At 40.4% G+C, this 22,375-nt stretch overlaps 1 protein-coding gene across 1 annotated transcript in view; it reads left to right on the top strand.

The window, feature by feature from the left end:
• The first annotated feature begins 20,351 nt into the window (after positions 1 to 20,351).
• The window catches only part of Aldh1a2 (aldehyde dehydrogenase 1 family member A2), an 89,346-nt gene continuing 87,322 nt past the window's right edge, over positions 20,352 to 22,375 (top strand). Inside the window, exon 1 of the mRNA XM_027926022.2 lies at positions 20,352 to 20,966. Within this exon, the coding sequence (XP_027781823.1) occupies positions 20,850 to 20,966 (117 nt within the window). The 5' untranslated portion in view covers positions 20,352 to 20,849. The remainder of the gene's footprint in view (positions 20,967 to 22,375) is intronic.

Here is a 22,375-nt window from a genome sequence, read left to right as displayed (position 1 = left end):
ACTTCCAGTCTCCAAAATTATAAAAGAATAAACTTGCATTATTGAAGCTGTCCCTGTTGTGGTATTTTGTCATGTGAGCCTAAGCAAACTAATATAGATCACCACATATTTTGTCTAGTTAGTATGATTATTGAAGAGAGAGAGTCTTCAAAGTATAGACAATGGAAATCCTTAAATCTTGGTTTGAAAATTAGGCTGTGAAAGAAAAAAATAACAGCTGTATTCATATCTATATCTATCTATCTATCTATCTATACACACATAAATATGTGGTATTAAATTACCATACCACTTATAATTATTTACTGCCTTTAGGTTCCTGGAATTGTGATGATGATGATGATGATGATGATGATGATGATGATAAAGCATTTAGTATATTCTAAGCAATATCCTAAGTACTTTATCAACATGAACTCATTTAATCCTAAATATAACTCCAGGCACTGTTATAATTCACATTTAAAAGGGGAATGAGCTCAGGCATAGGGAGGTTAAATAATTATTCAAGGTCACAGAACTAACAAGTAGCAGAGTTAGAGAGTGAGCACAATGATTGACTCCAGATTCTGGGTTGTTGAGCACCAGGCCAGCCTGCCAGTCCTCAAAGTCCAATAGAGTTGGAGTGATGGAGATGCTTGGACAAACATCCACAGAGGACTAGTGAAAGCTTTCACACAATACAAGGCTTAGCAGCTAAAATCTGAACATTCGCTCTACCATTTGAACATGATCTGGTATTTTGTCACTGTTTTAATGAAAACAAACTAAATGATTCTAATTGCGAGTTGTTGTTTTTTTTTTCCTGAAGTTAATGTATTGTAAAGATGTGGTCTTAATCCACAACACTTTCTGGCACATAGAGAAAAGAATTCTGAATTTGAAAGTCAAAATACCTAGGTTCAAGGGTCTGCTTGATCATTTACAGCCATTTAACCCTGAGCATGTCATTTAACTTAGAGTCAGAAAGTGCTTCTTAAGTAAAATGGAGATTAAAAGACTATTCTGTAAGCCTGATGTGAATGAGTAAGATTATGAATATGAAAGAGCCTGGTAGAGAGAAATTTCTCAATAAATTCTGAAAAAGTTGAGTCAGAAATCCTACTAAGACAAACAAGAAAGCATCACAATGCATTTAGGATTTTTTGCCAACTATTCTCAGTTTAATATTTGGCAGGAAGAATGAAGCCTAAATGAGGTGGAAGTAAACTCTTAATTAATTATTTTGGCTTGAATCATTTTCCTAAATATCCCTCAGGCTTTTAAATTCAACCATACATACCAGACAGTTGGTAGCAATTAAAGAGTCTTGCTTTAAGTAGTGAATGCTATTATATAATTAACATTACTTTATACAACCAACTCTTTTGTATTAATAAATGCATTGTTACTTCTTTGGGATTTATAATATCTTCACTGTCAAAATAGAATGGAAGAGTATGAGTCATATAAGTCTTATGATTTGATACTCATAATATTCATCTGTGTTTTCTTTTTTTAAAAAAGCCAGGATTTACCCTTCCAGTAGTTGAGATCCTCTTTCTTTCACATATGTCCTCCTACATGCCCTGCAAAACCCCAGAAGAAAGCTTCCCTTTAACATGGGATGCTGATGAGTTAGAGGCAATGGAAATTCAAGATCATGAGATTGTGACACCATGATCTTCATAGTTGGAGAAAAGAGAAGGAATAAGATACCAATTAGCAGTAGTGGGTCGCCAGCCACTAGACATCAGAAGGAAGAATGAGGGCATCATGAAAATAGGCCCTACAAGTCTGGGCTCTGGATTTAGGTAAGGGACCAAAGGAAAAGACGGGGAGAGGAAATGGGAGAAAATGAGCTCAAGAATTTCACTATTCTTAAGCAATTCTTGCCTTTTGGGTACAAAAACATAAGAAAGTTCCAAAACAAAACCAAACTTAAGAAAGTTTTTGACTCAACAAAATTTAAAACACTTTTCTGCACTACCATCCTGAAAAACTAGGCCATCATAAATGACCTGGAAATCTCTAATAGTCATGGGTCCCAGCCTCTAAGCCACCTTTCCCCCACTATCTATTTCCATATGGCCACCAGAACTGCCGTTCAAATTTGCAATTCTTATTCCACTTCCCATACACGAACACCTTCACTGACTCCCCAGTTGTGGTGAGCCGTTCCTATAGACCGTGGCCGCCATTAGAAGATGGCGCCGGCTTCCACTGTGGCCTGTGATAAACAACTCCTTTTTTGGAGAGTTGGCACGTAATCCCTTATCACCCTATGAGAAAGCTCCACGTGGCAGCTTTGCATTGGGGCTTGAGATGCTTTATTAAGGCTGGGAGGGGCATCCGAGAGAGAGAAGAAGAAATATCAAGGGCCTGAATAAACTGCTGAAAGAAGATTCCTGAGTTGCGTCTTCCTTGCGGGCAAGGGATCACGACAAGTGGTGCCAAGACCCGGGAACCAGAACTTTCAGCAGTCAGGGGTGGTGCACCGGTTAGTCCCAGGTAAGTGGGATCCGCAACCAAAGCGGGGTTAGTCCCTAGTAAGTGGGATCCGTGACCAAAGCGGGGCAGCTCCTCTGTAAAGAAAGAGAGAGCATTACATTTTATTGCAGCTGCACTGTGTACTTTCGCTTTTGTTTTCTGTGTTTCTTTTGTTGTGTCATTTCGCTTTTGTTTTTTGTGCTTCTTTTGTTGTTGTGTCATGGGTGCCGCATCTTCAAGTCCGCTTCTCCTGGCCCTAGATGGCCTGTTGCGTTCCAAGGGCCTGGAAGTGAAACATAGTACTTTACAGAGATTTTTACAGAAGATAGATATCGCTGCACCGTGGTTTGCATTTTCGGGCAGCCTTACTGTACCTAGTTGGGATAAATTAGGCAAAGATCTTGACTTTGCTTCTGAGCAGGGCATATTAGAGGGTGGGGTGATACCCCTTTGGAAAATGGTCCGTAGTTGCCTTACAGATGGTAAATGCCAAGAAGCTGTGAGTGAGGATCAGGCCGTTCTTGAACAACTACATGAGGAAAAATCTGAAGGATCACATAGTGAAGTGGCAGAGAGTATCAAAAGTAACAGTAGTGAGAAGGCAAAAGAGCCTGAAGATAAAAATAGGAGAAGGCTCTATCCAGACTTGACCGAATTAAAAACGCCTGAGAACACAAGCGACTCAGAGAGTTCTGAGGACCTTGATATACTGTTACAACAACTACGCAAGATAAAAATGAAAAAGAAGAAAAAGGAGACACAAGGCGCGCATGCCTACTGTAAGAAGGGGGAGGGATCTAATATTGGTCAACAGAATTCTGAGGAGGAGGAGGTTGAAAATTTAGAAGAAGATATGATGCCTGTTGCCCCACCCCCGTATGTGGGGGGGAGCCAAGGTTCCGGGAGGTCTTTTCATGCGCAAGTTTGGAGGACAGTTAATATAGATATGGGACTTGCATACCCTGTATTTCAGGACAATAATAGGGGAAGATATCATGAGCCTTTAGACTTTAAGATAGTTAAAACCTTGGCAGAATCCGTCCGCACTTATGGCATAGATGCCGCTTTCACTCTCACTCAGGTGGAGGGACTTACTAGATTTTGTATGACTCCCTCAGATTGGGCTAGTCTAGTCCGCGCTTGTGTTTCCCCAGGGAAATATTAGGAGTCCAAAGTTGGCTGTTTAATGTTTCTGGCAGTACCCAAGACTCGGAGCGAGGTAGGAGGCTTAAAATTTTTGCAAATAATTCACAATTATCTAATGCTACATTACCCTCCGCAGCAGTCTGTCTCCAATCTCCATTCCTGTTTCTTTTGGCTAATGTTACATTACAGGGGATGCTTAATTGTTCTAGTGTTACCTGTCTCTTATCTGAGTGTTGGAATGGTTCTTGGACTGTAGCAGTGGTTATGAAAATTCCAACTTTTGTCCCAATCCCAGTCACTGCGGACCCAGATAAATTCCCCATTGTTGAGCTACTTAGAGTCCGCAGGGATTTTGGAATTACGGCAGCTATAGTGACAGCTGTGGCAGTGTCTGCTGCTGCAGCGGTTACGGCCGGAGTGGCCATGGCCAGTCAAGTACAAACTGCTGCCACCATTAATCAAGTTGTTCAACAAACTTCCACCATACTTGAATCCCAAAATACAATTAATCAACATATTTTGTCAGGGATTTTAGCTGCCAACCAAAGAATAGATTTACTCCAAGCTCAGGTAGAAGAATTGGCCGACTTGGTGCTTTTGGGTTGTGTTGACCAACGTGCACATTTATGCATAACCTCTGTCAGATTTAATGATTCCAGGAATGCCTCCTGCATCATTGGCGAATATTTGGCCGGAAATTGGTCCATGGCAGCGGAAGACATGATCCAGTCTCAACTAACCCAGATAGCTGTCTTGAACAGTACCTGTGTCGATCCCGTGACTTTGGGTCGATTCACCGATTGGATATCTTCTGCTTTTTCCTTCTTCAAAGAGTGGGTGGGGGTAGGCATTTTTGGTGCAATGTGTTGCTTCGGTGTTGTACTTTGTTTGTGGCTTCTCTGTCGCCTTAAAGCTCGCCATGCGCAAGAGAAAGCTATGATTGTACAGGCTCTTGCGGCCTTAGAAAATGGCATTTCTCCACAAATCTGGCTTGCACATCTTAAACAGTGATTTCTGGGCATGGCCATTGCACCCCAAGTTAGTTTCACATTGCACTGGGATTGGCATGTCCTCTTCTTTATGCTCTCCCGGTACTGAATAGCCCTTGCACTCTGCAGGTCTTGTTACCATTGCACGCAGATGGGTTTCAGGACTGGTCTTTCTTCTCGGCTGCAGACTTTTTACCTTCCTCTGGGGCTTAGGAATTGTGTTGCCAACTTAAATTTTGTCATCATTACCAGGCTACCTGTGTTATCCTACTTCTCACCGTCGTCACGATGCAGGATGCGAGGCAAGGCACTGCACTTGAGTGATCCCTCAACGGACCTCAAGGAAAGCATGTCCTATTGCATGCGGGTTTGACGTCCACGCCCCGCCCTACGAAAAAAGGCGTCGGCTGATATGGGATCAGGTCTGGGGAAGGCGCCTCCTTAGGACTGAACCATACATTGCAGCCACTTCTGCACAGTGGGATAGGACCTCTACTTTCGCCTGCATTGTTTTATAAAACAGAAGGGGGAACTGTGGTGAGCCATTCCTATAGACTGTGGCCGCCATTAGAAGATGGCGCCGGCTTCCACTGTGGCCTGTGATAAACAACTCCTTTTTTGGAGAGTTGGCACGTAATCCCTTATCACTATGAGAAAGCTCCACGTGGCAGCTTTGCATTGGGGCTTGAGATGCTTTATTAAGGCTGGGAGGGGCATCCAAGAGAGAGAAGAAGAAATATCAAGGGCCTGAATAAACTGCTGAAAGAAGATTCCTGAGTTGCGTCTTCCTTGCGGGCAAGGGGTCGCAACACCCAGTGTGTTCAAGATAAAGTGTAACTGCTTGACATGAGTGTATCCCTAATCTATTGCTCTATAAAAACACTACCCCCAAGTTTAGTGACTCCAAACAACAAGCATCATTTATTATCATTCACAGTTACTTTGAGTATACAGAAGATAGCAGGGATAGTGTGTGAGTCTGAGGTGTCTGGAGCCCTACAAGAAGACCTTACCTCTAGATGGAGGAATGAAAGATCCTGAGGGATCAGATAACGTGTTGATGAGGCTGTCTTTGGAAAATACACTCTGCCATATGACTTTCCTGGCCCTTTGCCTTCAACCTACCATCTTAACATCCTTTCTTTTGGCTCCTTTATCCCTCAGTCAACACTCTTTCCACACTGATCCCTGCTTTATATTGGTTTTGGTTTTTCCTTTGAACATCATGAATTTTTCTGTGTCTCTGTTCCCTTGTATATGCAACTTCTCATGGGATTGTCTTTCCTTTTCCTCTCTTTCCTTCCTACTACCCTCCATTCTCACTGCCCAAGAGTTGCTGCTATTGTTGACCCCATAGGACCAAAGGGAGTGGGAAGGAAGTCTCCCACTACCAGGGTTCCACATTGCCAAGAGCTTTTATTTGGCTTGATTTCTAAATTTCTCTGCTTTCTCTCTTTTTTACAAGGTTATACAATTAGCTTTCCAAAGTCACAGCTCTGGTCAGGTTATGCCATGTCAAGGAGCTTGGGTTTTGTCCTCTAAGCAGAGGGAGCCATTAAGGACAAGAGAAGCACAGTCATATTTGAGCTGTAGAAAGGCTACTCTATCCACAGTGCAATGAGTGGACTAGAGTTTTTCTAGACCAGAAATAGGAAGGACATAATTTTTTAACAGTCCAGATATTCTCTTCTTCCATTAGTGACTCAGAGTATTCCCACTTTCCATATGCCATAGTAACTGATCCAGTATCATTTTATCCTTAACTGAAATTCATTTTCATTGGTATAAAACTTGGCAATGTTATATATGCTATTCAAGAGGTAAAGGGGACCTGGACCAAAGCAGTATCACTAGAAGCACAAGAAGGGCCTGGACAGCATAAGAGCGGGATAAGCATGAGATAGAAGATGCAGACCTTGGTGAGGAAAGGGTTAACACAGAGCCCAGTTTGTTCCTTGCAGGGTGTTGTGGCCAGTGAAGTTAGAGCTAGTGCACTGCTGGCTCTTCCTATGTGGCACCTTCAGCCTCTCAGTCCTTTTCTTTTCATCACCTTGCCTCCTTCTCCTTTGGCTCTAGGAATTTCTCCCATGCCTAAGGATCCTTTGATTCCATGCATAGACCTTTTGGACCTTTTTCTGCTTTTGTCTAGATCTTTACAGTGTTGAATGGCAAAGACTTACACATCACACTTTTCTAGGATTTGCTACCACCTGACCCATGTCATATGGTCGGGTGTGTGTGTAAGAAGAGTGAGTGGGGGAGAACTGATTTACTCTAGCTTCCCCTTCTGCTACCAATTTCTTAGCTTCTCAAGGCTGACTATGTCCTGAGTTTGCCTTCACAGGTGTGTTACATTATAACCAAACCTTTCTTTCCAAAATGGGTCCCAGGCTTTCTGCCACCCAACTAGTCTTGCCTGTGTGCTCTGCTCTTTAGGTTATAGGTTCAGCTCCAATGCCATTCTTCTGATCCCCACATGGACAGAACCACTCTCTCTTGGTCTTCCACATTACTACACACCTATCAGGACCCAGTGCCAGCACTATGCTTCATGCTGGTTGGGACACAGAACTCTTCGACATGAGACAGTGATTTACATATGTTTATACTCCTCAGTTACTAATGGTGCTGTGGTTGTTTTTGTTAGATTATGAAGATGTCATGCAGTAATCATATCTCACTTATACCACAATGTCTTTAGCTCAGTTATGCCCAAATACTTTATTCCATGGTTTTAAGAATACCCGTGCAACATGGATAAAGATTATTTTCCTTTTGTAGCTAAAAATGCATAGGCTTTTAAAATATAAGCTATGACATATTCTTAAGGGGATACACTCACATTAGAACTGACATTTTCTATCAGGAGAAGTTAGGGACATTTTCAATGACTCAATACAGTGAATGGGAGAATAGTTAGGAATATAATTTAGGTTTCTTAAATTCTTAAATAATAATTCTTAAAAATTATTATTCGATAATGAAAACAAGAAAAATGTTGTGAAGAGAAAAAAAACTCCAACAATGTTGACACAAACCATAAAGAGCCAATTAATGTGTTACTTCAAATTCAAGCAATGTTTCTGGGTTCATTCTGCATTTTTTTCAGTGAATTTTTAAAAATATGCAGGAGGGTTACTACAGGACAGTCAACAGAAACTTCACCTGGGATTGGAATATAGAGAATTCTATATTCCAGCAATTTTATGAACCCATGAAGGAAAATAACTCTATATATCTGGCCTACCCCTAACATTTATGATACCCAAGGGAAGAATACAAATGGAGATTCAAACACCATACACCTAAATATTTTATAATTTTAAACTAAACTTACAAATTGTTAAACATAATATTCTATTCTGCTTAGACACATAAACCTTTGTGATGACAAAATTTTTAAATAGGTAAAGCTATACTTACTAAATTTAACTATAATAGTGTATGTCTAAGCATTCTGTTGATATGTCAGCAATGTTTGGATAAGTTATGAAATGAAAAAATACACAATTCATAAGTTATATATTCATTCCACAAATTGCAGTGCAGGCCTTAATTTTAAATTACTTTGTTGAAGTATTTGAAAATTTTCACATAATTTGTACTATTCATAGTAATAATTTAAAGCTTCTTTAAAAGTGAATTTTATTTGAAGTGTATAAATTTGAATATTTTTTCATTTGAATGTGAATTAGATAAAAGCATAAATACTAAGTTATATCTCATAGATTTTTTTTGAATAGAAAGCAAATTTTATTTAAAGGATAGAACAGAGATAGACTTCTCCCAGGAGGAAAAAGGGGATCCAGAGCTGGTATCTAGGGGAGGAGGTAGGAGTGAATCTTGTCTTCTTATAGTTTCCAGGTTTCTTACTTCTCATGCCCATTCCTTCTATCCCACCCATGGTGGGGGGAGGCAGGAGGGAGCAATTCAGGGGTACTTCTTCCCATTTTCCATTGTCTGCCCAGAAAAGCCCAGGAAATACTCATTAATAATTCCCTGCTGGGAGGAACAATCCCCTGGAGGCAGGTGACTTTGGACACAGGTGAGGGGACCAGACATATCTGAAGGTATTAACATTCTTTTCTCTTCAAATCAGCTTCCAATCCCCGCTAGAGGCAGGTGACTTTGGCCACCGACAAGGGGGAGGGGGACATGTCCTGAAGGTCTGACCATTCCATTCCCTTCAAATCAGCTTCCATCTTCCTGACCCAACCCTATCATCTATCTACACTAACTACCTGTCCTTTGTTCTTGCATCATCCCCCCCCCCCCTCTAATTTTAGGGAACCCTTACTGCTGTAAGGGAAAATGGATGATTACTGTTCTGGCTGCTTTGAGCTGAGAGGGGCAAGCAGTTGTGTTTCCCTTTTTAGGCATCATTTTGGTCAAGAGGTCCACTGTAAAAGTCTGATTTGGAAGCAATAGATTGTAAATTCATTTGGGAGGCAGGTGATCTATGGGAGAAACAAGAAGATATGAGTACTGAAATAAGATTAATGCAACAATAAATGCCGTAGCATGTGAACATGCCAATGAGTATGATGACGATGGCAGTAACAATGTCTTCCACCAGGAGGTTACCAGAGAACCAGGAACTAAGAAGTTCTTCCCATGACAAGACTGGGGAGGACATGGCCTCTATCTGGGAATGTAAATCTTTGAGGATGTTCTTACACTGCCAGAGTTATCAGGAATGTAAACACAGCATCCGGTTTTCATAAGAGTACAAGTGCTGCCTTGGGCTGCAGTGAGAACACCTACAGCCATCCGGTTATGTCAGATAGGCTTTCCTCATGAGTGTTACTTCTGTGTTAAGGAGAGAAATACTTTCCTCAACCTCGTGGAGGGCAGTTTGAGTATAATTGGTTAGGGTTTCCATGTGCCACTTTACATCTTCTAAGCCAATTTGTGGAATGAACAGTGAAGCTAGATGATCATACCAACGAAAAACTGATCACCCACACCTATGTCTGACATTGGGGAGATTTACTGGCTGCCTTATACTTGGTGTCCATCTTCCTTGCATCCAGGGGTACCCAACAGCACACCTTCCTATCCAGCCTGGGGGAAGCCAGGGCCATAAGTTAGTTCCACACATCCATTGGGTCCCATTGATGTTGCATCTAATTTCAGGTCTAGAGAACCAATTAGTCCCAAACCAATCATTGGCCTGTGAAATCACAATGTGTTGGCATAGTGACTCTGGGGTCCAACCTAATTCCTGAGTAGCACTAGGCCATTTGTCATAGGTGTGGTTATGTTGTTCCCAGCAGATTGGGGCTTTTTGGTTTAGATGCCCTATAGTAGGTGTAAGCCACATATATCTGTCCCAAAGCTGATAGTAACCATCCTTATACCTTTCACATATATTGGTGGTGATGTGAACACCACCAACACGTGAAAGGCGGTGATGTTGGAAAGCTAGAAGTGGATGGGCTTAAATGTGATTTAACAGTTGCAAAGTTGCAAAGTTACAAAGTTCTGAAGGTTGGTTTTTTCTAAAGTGGAAGTTTTTCCATGATCTGGTTGTGATGAAGTTTCATTTATAGGTCATAATTTAATATTGGCACAAGTAGCAGTTTATAAAGAGTGTCTCTCTTTTTTTTGTTCTAACCTTAAGGATTGTAATTTTATCCAGTTTCTTCCTTGTAAGGGGATACCCCCCAAGTAAACCCAGAAGCACTGGAAAGGGATAGTCCACATATCCAGAAATTATCTTTCTGTAACCTAGTGGCATACTATTGAGCCCAATCTAGAAAAGAGTTAATTTCAGTGGACTTGTCTAAAATAATAAAGAAAGAGATGAAAAATAGTTTACACATCACCATTGTCTTTGCATAAGAGCTATTTCAGGTCTTCTATTAGAGTGTAGGAGTATGGTTCCTCTGTTCCTTGGGAAGAAAAAGTTTCTCTGGAAGTTTGATTCAGGATGGCAGGATTTTACCTGAGAGTGGTGGATTCAATTCTCTGTCCAAGCACTCTCACTTGGTGACCAGCTCCATGAGACCTCCAAATATGATACCAGTAATGAGAATCAGGGCCAAGTTCCATTTCCTTATGTGAAGATTAAACACCCGAGAAATGCCATAGAAAGCAAGTTTTATTTAAAGATTGAACAGAGATAGACTTCTCCCAGCAGGAAGAAGAGGATCCAGAGCTGTTATCCCATATCTCATAGATGTTTTAAAAAGTGTTTTTCTTTCCAATATACTTAATTTTTTAATAAAAATAATCTATAAATGAATTTATAGATGATAATCTATAAATAAATTATTATATACTATAAAAATAAAATAATATATAACAAAAATAAAATTAAGTTAATTTTTATTAAAAAGATTAAGTAGTAAAATAGAAATTAAAATTAATGACCAAGCTTTTAAATAAATGATTGAAATGAGCTAACTATTCAATTTTTAAAACATAACATCTTATGAAATATCTTTATAAGAATAGAACTATTAGTAATTCTAGAGTTTTATGTCCATCTACTTACCCATTTAACAAATCAATATCAATGCAGGTTGTGTCTGGACTTACAAAGTTACAAATATAAAAGTATTAAATTGTTTAATAAAATATTCCTCAGCCATCATATAGGCTGTTAGGAACACCACATTTATGACTACTCAAAAATCGTCAACTGGAACATAAGAAGCAGCACAAAATTTGGATACTTTGTGCCTCTGAGAAATAACCTTTGTGCTTTTGAGGCATCTATGGCATTCTTTCTATCTGAGAGGATAGATGTGCAAGTTAATTCGTCATTTCTCTCACTTCCATGGGTCCCCTACTCAAATGATGAGGCTTCACACTCTTAATGATGATAGCTGCTTAACACTGATCTTTCCAGCATTCTCTACAAAAGATGCTGTCTTTCATTTTTAGAATATAAGGCAAGAGATGAGCAAGAGCATTTTAGTGGGCCTGAATGATATGAGTTGTCGTGACAGCAATTTAGGGTTTCAGTTGATGCAGTATCCGAAACAGCCTGAATGTCCTATTGCAAATGACAGACAGGGTCCATATATTCCTCACAAAATTTGCTAGACACATCTTCTACTTGGATTATGCTTATGTATCCTTCTCCCAGTTCTGAACACATCAGGTGCTAATTTTTTTTTCTCATTTTCTCAATTCCTGTGCTCCTAACTTCTACCAAGAGCAATATGGGAAATATTTACTCACATTGGAAGTTTCTGGATACCAAAGAAAGTAAACCACCAGTGAAACACATTTAATATGCTCTTGTGGAAGATGTATATTTATAAAGTCAATTATAAAGACTTTTCTTATGTTAATCAAACTGTGAATTTCTTAAACTGAGAGCAGAACTTTTAGTTTGCTTTTTTCCACCCCAGGAAATCTAGCCAGTGTTAGGCACATGAGAAGCCATCCTTATTAAACACATGAATATTGCAGTAATTCATTTTTGGAATATTTGATGTATGTAAACTTCATACTCTAGCAAGGATATTGAGACTTCACACTTATATAATTCAAGGTAGATTTTAATAATCAAGTGTCAGCTTGAATGTAAGGAGTGTAGATTTAAAAAATAAAAAAAATTAAAAAGACTTATTTCTCAGTAGAATCGTACATGCAGGTCCTGAAATGCTCTTACTGTAATGCTGCAAATATTGGTCCATTGCTTATCTCTTGCTTTGATGTAAAAGATATCTCATGCTTTAGAGATGATTTGTGATCATTTTCATCATAGTATTGCCACATCTAAAAGTAGTTTTCAAGTGAGATCTAGTCCTCACCTACCTTTTCTGGTGGCTTTTTCTTAACTATCAAAGATGATGATTTCTTCATAACCAGAAAAATACAAAGCCAGAAGTTTAACTATTGAAAATATTGTGGAAATTCATTCTAGATCTCTAAATTACTAGATTAAAAAAAACTGACTACAGGAACATCCAATTTCCTAAGTAATGCCTGGACATATGTTTAAAGCTATAAAATCAGACAAGTTTGAAACAATCCTAAAGAGTATTACACTAAGTTTAATATTTTGTTTAATATGTGATATTATTTTTTATCATTAATCCCCTAAGAATTTATTATGAAAAACTCAGGTTTGAAAAACTGGATAGCTTGGAACAACAATCTAGACCTTTATATTTTTATACCAAAAAAGTGTCTTCAAATATATTTCTTTTGCAATTCTGAGTTCTGAATCCCTCTGAAAAGGCAGTTATCTTTGGACAACATACTGTTTTTCCTATTTTAGCAGGTCCATAAAACTCCTAATGTAGTATGCAGAAATGTTAAAATGGAAAGTTCAAGCTATTTGTCATTTAAAGGATTATTTCCTTTTTTTCATAGCAGAAAAGTTGTGTCCTCTCAATTGGCAGGCAGATATTCCCCTAGTGCTGCCTTCATATTCATTAGTCCATAATGAACCTATTAATTGAATATGTAAGTTTGACTAATTAGATGTAAGACATTTCTTCAGATTTAAAGGGTAATAATAAAAAATTTAAACTGCAACACCAGATCAAGCATTTAAGAGTTGATAAATGTGAACTGGAAAGTGCACAATTCCAATACAAATTAGTTAATTGCCTGTGTTAATTTAGGTGAAATACATTAGCAGAAAGGTCAATCCATTTGAGGCTTGATGTGTTTTTCAAATACTAAATTAAAGATAGCAAAGCAAGAATACTACAAAGTGGTAAGGCATGAAATCCATGTTTCCAATAGAGAAGTTGCAAAGTGGAGCCAAACAATGCCACAGTGTTAACCTTCTGTGGGTTAACTAGTGGTTCCCAAATCAAGCTGTGCCTTAGAGATACCAGGAGCCTTGTGAAAATTATCAACACTTTAGGTTCCTTAAAAGAGGTAAATAGGGAGCCTACATCATGGGAACAAATTTTTACTCCTCACACTTCAGATAGAGCCCTAATATCCAGAGTATACAAAGAACTCAAAAAATTAAACAATAAGAAAACAAATAACCCAATCAACAAATGGGCCAAAGACCTGAACAGAAACTTCTCAGAGGAGGACATACAATCAATCAACAAGTACATGAAAAAATGCTCACCATCTCTAGCAGTCAGAGAAATGCAAATCAAAACCACCCTAAGATACCATCTCACTCCAGTAAGATTGGCAGCCACTATGAAGTCAAACAACAACAAGTGCTGGAGAGGATGTGGGGAAAAGGGTACCCTTGTACATTGCTGGTGGGACTGCAAACTGGTGCGGCCAATCTGGAAATCAGTATGGAGATTCCTGGGAAAGCTGGGAATGGAACCACCATTTGACCCAGCTATTGCCCTTCTTGGACTTTTCCCCGAAGACCTTAAAAGAGCGTACTACAGGGATACTGCTACATCGATGTTCATAGCAGCACAATTCACAATTGCTAGACTGTGGAACCAACCCAGATGCCCTTCAATAGATGAATGGATAAAAAAAATGTGGCATTTATACACCATGGAGTATTACGCAGCACTAAAAAATGACAAAATCATAGAATTTGCAGGGAAATGGATGGCACTAGAGCAGATTATGCTTAGTGAAGCTAGCCAATCCCTAAAAAACAAATACCAAATGTCTTCTTTGATATAATGAGAGCAACTAAGAACAGAGCAGGGAGGAAGAGCAGGAAGAAAAGATTAACATTAAACAGATAGATGAGGTGGGATGGAAAGGGAGAGAAAAGGGAAATTGCATGGTAATGGAGGGAGACCCTCATTGTTATACAAAACTACATATAAGAGGTTGTGAGGGGAATGGGAAAATAAACAAGTAGAGAAATGAATTACAGTAGATGGGGTAGAGGGAGAAGATGGGAGGGGAGGGGAGGGGGGATAGTAGAGGATAGGAAAGGTAGCAGAATACAACAGTTACTAATATGGCATTATGTAAAAATGTGGATGTGTAACGGATGTGACTCTGCAATCTGTATTTGGGGTAAAATTGGGAGTTCATAACCAACTTGAATCTAATGTATGAAATATGATATGTCAAGAGCTTTATAATGTTTTTAACAACCAATAAAAAAAAAAAAAAAGAAAAAAAAAAAAAAAAAAATAAAATAAAATTGGGTCCCTAATTCAAATCTCTGGAGGTGGGGCCTAACAACCATATTTTTTAAAGTTCCTCAATGATGATAATTGAACCCAGTGAAAGGGTTGAAAACCATTGAACTGTTCCATGAATGTCTGACCCCTGACAAAATACAAGTAAGGTAACAACATTTGTCTATAGCAGGTATGTGAGTATTTTAAAAAATGATATAGTGTCACACGTACTGCTCTTTGCTTTTATATGGGGGAGAATAAGTTGCTCTTGGTTCCTCTATTTTCACATTCGATGTAGTCAATGAATATTTGTTCAGTTGAACTTATTTTGATTGATAAAGGGGAGAAAAAAAATCTAGATTTGTCAAGAGCAGTGAGGAAGTCACAGATGCTCTGAGAGTGGGCCTACACGTGCCTAAAGCAAGACCTCCTCCAGGCATGCTGGATGTCCAAATTGGATGCTTGTGTCCCAAGGCTGAATACTTTCCATTTATCCCCCTTACCTTTCACATAGGGAATAGTGTGGCGAGAAGAAAAATATTACTTTTCCTCCCGTGTGGTCAAGTCATGTGAAGTGTCCCTGATTATCCTTTCAGTGGCTCAACCTAACAAGTCAAAGAAAGAAACAAGAACTGCTCATTTATCCTCGTTTTCTAGTGGATCTGAATATGGGTTCCAGTTCTAAACATCACCAAAGTTCATGAGACTTCCGTATGCTCAAAGATCCTCTGAGTTGAACATTTGTGGGAAAGACTTGAGGAAGAAGTGTACGGGAGAATCCTGTGGTAAATAACAACACTAAAAAGTTCTGTACAGAGTGAGGGATTTTAAAAGTAAAAAGAAAAATGTAAATTAAGGAATGTGAAAGGAAAGGTTGGAAAGCAAGCTTAAACCAAGCACTTACCTGGGGAAGAAATGAAATTATTCTGGAATCTTACTATTAGTAACTCTTACTCGCCTGCCATGATAAAAAGTAGTTGCTTTCATTCCTATACTCCAAGATATTCCTATCTTCTCTATGATACTGAATGCTTTGAGCATTATGTAAGTGGGGCTATAGGGGTCTAAGTATTATATGTATTCTATGACAAATTTAACTGATAGATGTTCTTTTCCAAAAAATTAAAATGTCTTTTAATTAAAGTCCTTCTTCTGAAATAACTGCAGTCTAAAATTTGTTTATCTGAGATGGTTTCTTTAAACTAATTAAAATTAAATCTCCTAAAGATTTCTTACCAGTACCACATAAAAATATACTGACTACAAGCGACTACATTTGGCACTATTCACTTGTACATACACACCATTGGCTGCAGAGGGAGCTAATGTCTTTTCCTCAGACGCTTTAGAGAAAGGCTGCAGAGCTGGAATTTTAATTTTTTTTTTCCCTATCTGTTAAAGTGTCATTATTGATAAAGTACTGAGCTCATCCCTGTACCCAGATTGAAACCTCTACAATACAGATGAAGTACAATCTGGCTTTAAAACAAAGGCAAATCTAGTTCCCACTTTTAAAATAGACTCCTGGGGCCCCCTAAAGTGAAGGATTTATTTTAAAAGGGAAGAATTATATATCAGAGTGTATATTTCTGGAGCCATGACCAATTAGTAATCCACTCCCTCTAACCAGAAATAGTCTTCTCCAAAAAATATAATGACCAGGAACCACATTAAGAAATGAGGGTCTTAATAACCAGAGAATTTTTATGGTTAATAAATGCCACAATCTCAGCCTCTTTTCTTCTGGATGTAAGAAGGAAGAGAATCATTAAATGAGCATTTAGATCTTAAATAAAAATTTAATATTGACATCAAATATAAAAATAAGTGATTTTATTTTATAGAAGTTTGCATAATGGGTCCAAAATACTTCATTAAGCATTTCTGAATAAAAATATGTAAAGGTTTTCAATAAGATTTTGTTAGTAAATTAAATACTATTTCTCTATAAATATACTTTGCATTAAGCTTTCCTGTTAGAGTTTTCAGGAAACATTTCAAATAAAGTGACCAGGCATATCCCATTTGAGATGAATGAGATCATTAGGAAACACTTATATCTGAAATAAGCACTGAGATCATTCTGCATACGACCCAAGGGCTCTAATTTTTTAAATATTTCAAACAATGTGCCTCTTTCAAATCATTAGACTTAGAGACATTTAAGGAACTGATTCAATTAACCCAGAAGAAGGAAATGCTATAATATGTGATTTATTTTTAAAGATAAATTAAAATGCAAGTGTATCTGGTTAGAAAGGTGGGCTGTCATCGTGGTTAGTAATGGAAGCAGGAAGGCCATTAAGTGAGCCACCTAAGGCTGAAAGAGTCCCTGAACATTGAAGCTTGACGTTCAAGCTGGACATGCAATTATTGTCAAAACACAAAGTGTGTCTTCTTTGAGAGGAATCTTTAGAAATCCTTGATTTCTAAAGCATGGTTCTTGGATTAACAAATACTTTACTTTCCTTAACTGCATCTAAAAATAAGTCTAAATTATTATGATATCACACCTTAAAGTCAAACTTCATATAAAGCTGATGCCTTTAAATTACAACTTTGCATTCTATTATTTAGGTGAGGAAATATGAGGCAAGAATTTATTTTTCTCCTCTGCAACTCCAGGATATTGGCTCCACCAGGCCTAATAAATTGTTTTCACAAGGAAATAAATACAGTATGCTGTAGCTTAGGTTTCCTTGTTCATGGGGTTTCAAACAAGATGTATCCTAAACAATAAATAATTACAGAGGGAGGAGTGCAGGAGGAGAAACATTGTAAGGATGGGGAAAATGTTTCTTCATCAAACTGGGGGAAAGACTGACACTTAAAACCTTAGAATTGTGAAGGCAGTTCTGGCAAAAATTGTACCCTTAATTGTTGTCAGATCTATAGGGAAAGACAATAAAAGAAGATAATAAAGAAAGAGTATAAGGAAGGAAAAATGAAATGTGAGAAAAGAAGGCAGCTTTAAAAGTAATATAAGTCCTAAGAGCAGAAACCAAGCAGATGTAGACTAAAGAAGGATGATAGTTAGAATAAATCCACTGCTCTCTGATAAACTTTTTCCCCACCTGGATTAAAGAGCTTAGATAAAAAATGGTTGCAATCCTGCCTGAGCTGAATATGGTGGGGGAGGGTTCCCCATCCCAGATGATTATTGTATAAAGAAAATTAAAAACCTTAGAAATCTTGAAATAGAAAAGTGCATGGTAAAAGATGGGGGATGGCAAAACGAAGTTTAAGATCAGAAAGATGATCTTAATCAGAATGTAGTGAAGTTTCCTCCTCTTATGGTGGAAGTAGTTAACAATGCTTTGTCTTTTGTTCAAATCACTCAACAAAAATTCTTATTAAGTAATCACAATGAACTCCACACTATTTTAGGAACTGAGGAAGGTGTAAAGGGAATAGAAGACAGTCCCTGTGTGTATCTCTTCACTGTCTAGTGGGAGAGTAAGTGTCACACAAAAGAAGTCATGAGGGAACCATTTAAACTAGCCTGCTGCTGTCTCTGAACTAGAACTTTGAAGTTATTTGTGAAAGGAAACCAAGAAGTACTTCCTTTCCTGCCAGAGTGAAGGAAATCTATTTGCTGTATGACTCTGTATAATTCCATCATTTTGGATCCTGTTCCTTCCTCTGTGAGTTTCTAGCCATAGTGTTAGAATAGGAGTTAGCAAACAAGAGGTGGATCAAGAGTAAGCAACTCTTGTCTTACTCTCTGAGAATATAAACAAATTTATTCTAGTTTGTGACTCTTTCCTGACCTTATTCATCTATTGAGTCAAACCATGAAAGTTTCCTTTTCCTCAGAAGCTCTTAATGGCCTATCAGTACCTCTAGCATTAAGGTCCTTACAATCTGAAGTTAACTGCCTTGCCAGCCTCATTTGCCACATTTCCAACCACATTTGATGTCTCTCCAAAAATGTTTTCACATCTCTCTGCCTGTGCTCTTGCAGACTCTTCTGTTTACTGTGTCCTTCCCTTTCCTGAAGAAGACTCACTTCTCTTTTCAAGCCATGTTCAAAGGTCAACTTCCCCTGAGAGTAGATCTCTTCCTTGGTGGAGCCACAAGATCTTGCCATTGATGCACTCTGTAAATTTTCCTCACAGGTTCTCATGGTAGTAGGTCATCTACCTATCAGTAGTGAAGGCTGTGAGCTCACTGGGGTAAGGGCTCTTGCTCTACTTTATAATGCAGACTCAAGCACTGTACCTTGCATGCAAGTGCTCAAAACACTTCCATGTTTGTTCCCCAGGGATTATTCCACATAGATCCTTGCTCTCCCTTGCCAGGAACTTCTCTCTCTCTCCCTAACAAACCCCAAGATCTTACTTTCTTATTCCTCAATGCTATCTCCAGTCTTCTAAGTCTTTAATAAAAATGTATCTCATGAACATATGCCATAATTAAGGCATAATTTTGGAGCCTAGAAATCCTCTGAATCAATACCCCTCAACTTCCTAAGTGAAGTTCTGTAGTAAATTAAGTCACTTTGGATTGAGACTTTGGATCCTGAGAGGCTGGAACTATGTCTACAAGTTTATTACCAGAATCGAATATTTTGTCTACACCCACTATTGCTTAGTGTGAAAGAACCAAGTATTAGGCAGTTTTAGTTACTGGAAGTATCTAACACAAAGGTTTTCTGATAACACCCAAAGAAATTGGAATCTAGTGTTCTGAAAATGGCATGTAAAATGTAAATCAAGGAGTTGCTTAGTAGACACTCACAATAATATGCCCTTCCATGAAAAAAAAATATGATCAAAAGTTTTTCACAGTAGGATTTTGCTTTACATTCAGGCCTACATTGGGCATGAGGAGGGGGAAGGATTCTATTAAAGGTCTTTCATGTGGATTCAGTCCAATGACCCCAAAAGCCCAACTTGGAATGGCTCTCTATTTTTCTTCCTTTCCTTTCCTTTTCTTCTTCTTCCCCCGCCCCGAGAGGTACAGGGATTGTGCCCACAGGCACATCCCCAGTCCTATTTTGTATTTTATTTAGAGACAGGGTTTCACTGAATTGCTTAGCGCCACGCTTCTGCTGAGGCTGGCTTTCAATTTATGATCCTCCTGCCTCAGCCTCCTGAGCCTCTGGGATTATAGGCTTGCGCCACAGCAACCGGCTCTCTTGAGTTCTTGATTTGCACATATATGCTGACCCACAAACCAGAAGGTAGCTTGTTGGACTACAGAAAAAAATTAGGAGTTATGGAGATGGACGCTCAACCCGGAAGAGCAGTGCAGGGACAGATCCAAGGCATGAGAGGCTGAAGTTGTTATCCGGAGAACAAGGGACCCCCACCCCCAGGTGTTTTGGGGGAGAGGAGCGGAAAGGGGTAGAGGAGGATATGGAGAGATAAAGTAGCCCATGGCACAACACAACAACTCAAGAGCTTCAGGACCCAAGCCCACTCCTCCAGCCTGCGGACCGGTCCCTGCCGGCAGAGGGCAGCAATCAGGCGGGAGAAGCAGCGTGAGGAGGGCCACGAAGCGCCCACTGGCTCGCAAAGGTTCTCATTCCGAATGTGGGGCGCACCCATCACTACCCCTCCGTAGCCCTCTGCCCACCGCGCACTTCGGGCCACCCTGACAAGTGTAGGCGAGGGGGTCGCTGCCGAGAGCACCGCGCCCCTTCCCCTGGGAGGAGAACCGAGGGCGTTCCCTATCCCAACCACAGGGGAGCTGGTGTTCGGCCGGCCCAGGGAGGGAGAGGGAGGGATCTGGCCCTCGGGTGTCACCCTCCACGTCCTGGCTCTCTCGCTGACACCCCTTAGGCTCCCCTGCCCCGCTTCCTGGGGCCACGACCCCCAGCCTGACTCGGGCCAAGGTACGGTTCCTTCGGACGCTGAGGGGACGGTCGGGAGACGGTCCAGTGACAGAGCCCCAAGCAAATTCGCGGTCTGGCCGTCGACGACGGCGGCCGTGTGGGCGTGGAGCGAGCCCCGCAGACCCCGGCGAGGGCGCACTGGATGGTGGGCGCGGGCCGCGCGGCCCGGGCTTTATGTAAATCGGGGCTGCGCCTGGGCTCCTAGGTAGGATGGACCAGCCCCCCGCGCCTCGGCCCTCACGTCCAATAAGAAGAGTCCCAGCTTGACACCTGCCTATATACAGGCGAGCGCGCCCCCGGCCCGCGGACCGCGCGCACAGCCCGCACAGCCCACGCCGCGGGCGAGAGACACTTGGGCCCGCCACCATGACTTCCAGTAAGATCGAGATGCCCGGCGAGGTGAAGGCCGACCCCGCCGCGCTCATGGCGTCCCTGCACCTCCTGCCGTCGCCCACGCCCAACCTCGAAATCAAGTACACCAAGGTAAGCGCCCACGGCCCACGGAGGATTTCTAGAAACTTCCTTCCTCATCAGGCTCTCTAGGGGGCGAGGGCCGGGGTCTCTGGGGCCAGCCTGCCGTCCTGAGCTGCAGCGGACGCCCTGTCTATCTCCGCGGTGGTGGCTTTTGAAGTCCCGCCGTGTCTTGGGACGCGTCGGGGACTAGCCTAAAGGCAGCGCTCGCTGAAGGGCTCAACGGCTCTGCCCCAGACCGCGGGGAAGGCGTCGGAAACCTCCGGGTTTCCGCAGAGGAGACCCGAGGTCCCGCCGGATCGCCGCGTAGCCCGGCCATCGCTTCGCGGTCCTCGCTCCCAGCCGCCCGGCAGGTCCTCGGAGCCCGGACCGAGCGGAGCGCTTTTCCAGTAGGAAATGGTCAGATCTCCGGCGCTCTGGCCGGTGTGTGACAAATTTCACGGGAACCTGGCTGATAAAAAGCACAGCGAGAGCCAGTGTCAGGATTTCATTTGAGTTTTGTAGGCAGTGTGACTTTTTTCCTGGGAAACTTGAAGAAGCTTTATATTTGTGCAAGTTTTCGGGTTTGCGTTTCTACTGAAAACTTTTTTTAAAACGAACTTTGACATTTTTTTGGTTTTGACAAACAGGAATTTTGTTGTTGCCTTGCATTTTAAAAACACACCACACACATATATAAATGTGCGTCTGCTACCTAATGTAAGTTGACTTTACTTTCTTTCCACAAATTCGTCATAGAAAAAAAATGAATCATATATATATATATATATATATATATATATATATATATATATATATATATATAAAGCGGGGAATTGTAATGTTATAGCTTGGTGGGGTTCGGATAGATGGGATTTAGACCCACATTTCTTGGAGTTCACTTTACAGTTCTTATTTGATTTTCTATTACCGTCGCACACTTCTTGCAATTAACTTAAACCTATGTGTGTACTCACAATATCGCTAAAGTTGTATTCCATCATGCTTATTACAAGATCCACTACGCTTTGTAGAGAAGTTAAATTGTTTGATTCTTGGCTTAATGGCTGAAAAGAGAAATACCCCAAACCATCACAATATTGAAATTTTACATGGATTGAGTTTAGGATACTATCTGGATGATTCGTGTTTTGAATGTCGATTTAGATGGATTTAATGTACCTGCTAGCTCTTTTAGAGGGTGTGACAAATTTTTGAAGGCCATTTTAATGAGAGGTCGTTAATGGTTATGGCCCTTAGGCATTGTTTGCATAACAATAGTGCCAATGTGGGGCACCTCTTCGGTCTTAGGAACAAGCAGGGAAAGCATGCAGCATAAAAGTTTTGTTTTATGAGGGTCTCTAACCTCTCCAGCGGCTCTTCAGAGGTCTTAAAATGCAAGACCTACACATTTGAGAAAGGACCCAACCCTCAGATTTGGG

Source organism: Marmota flaviventris, chromosome 2 (genome assembly GCF_047511675.1).
Source record: "Marmota flaviventris isolate mMarFla1 chromosome 2, mMarFla1.hap1, whole genome shotgun sequence".
NCBI lineage: Eukaryota > Metazoa > Chordata > Mammalia > Rodentia > Sciuridae > Marmota > Marmota flaviventris.
This window is presented reverse-complemented; position numbering and strand designations above follow the sequence as displayed.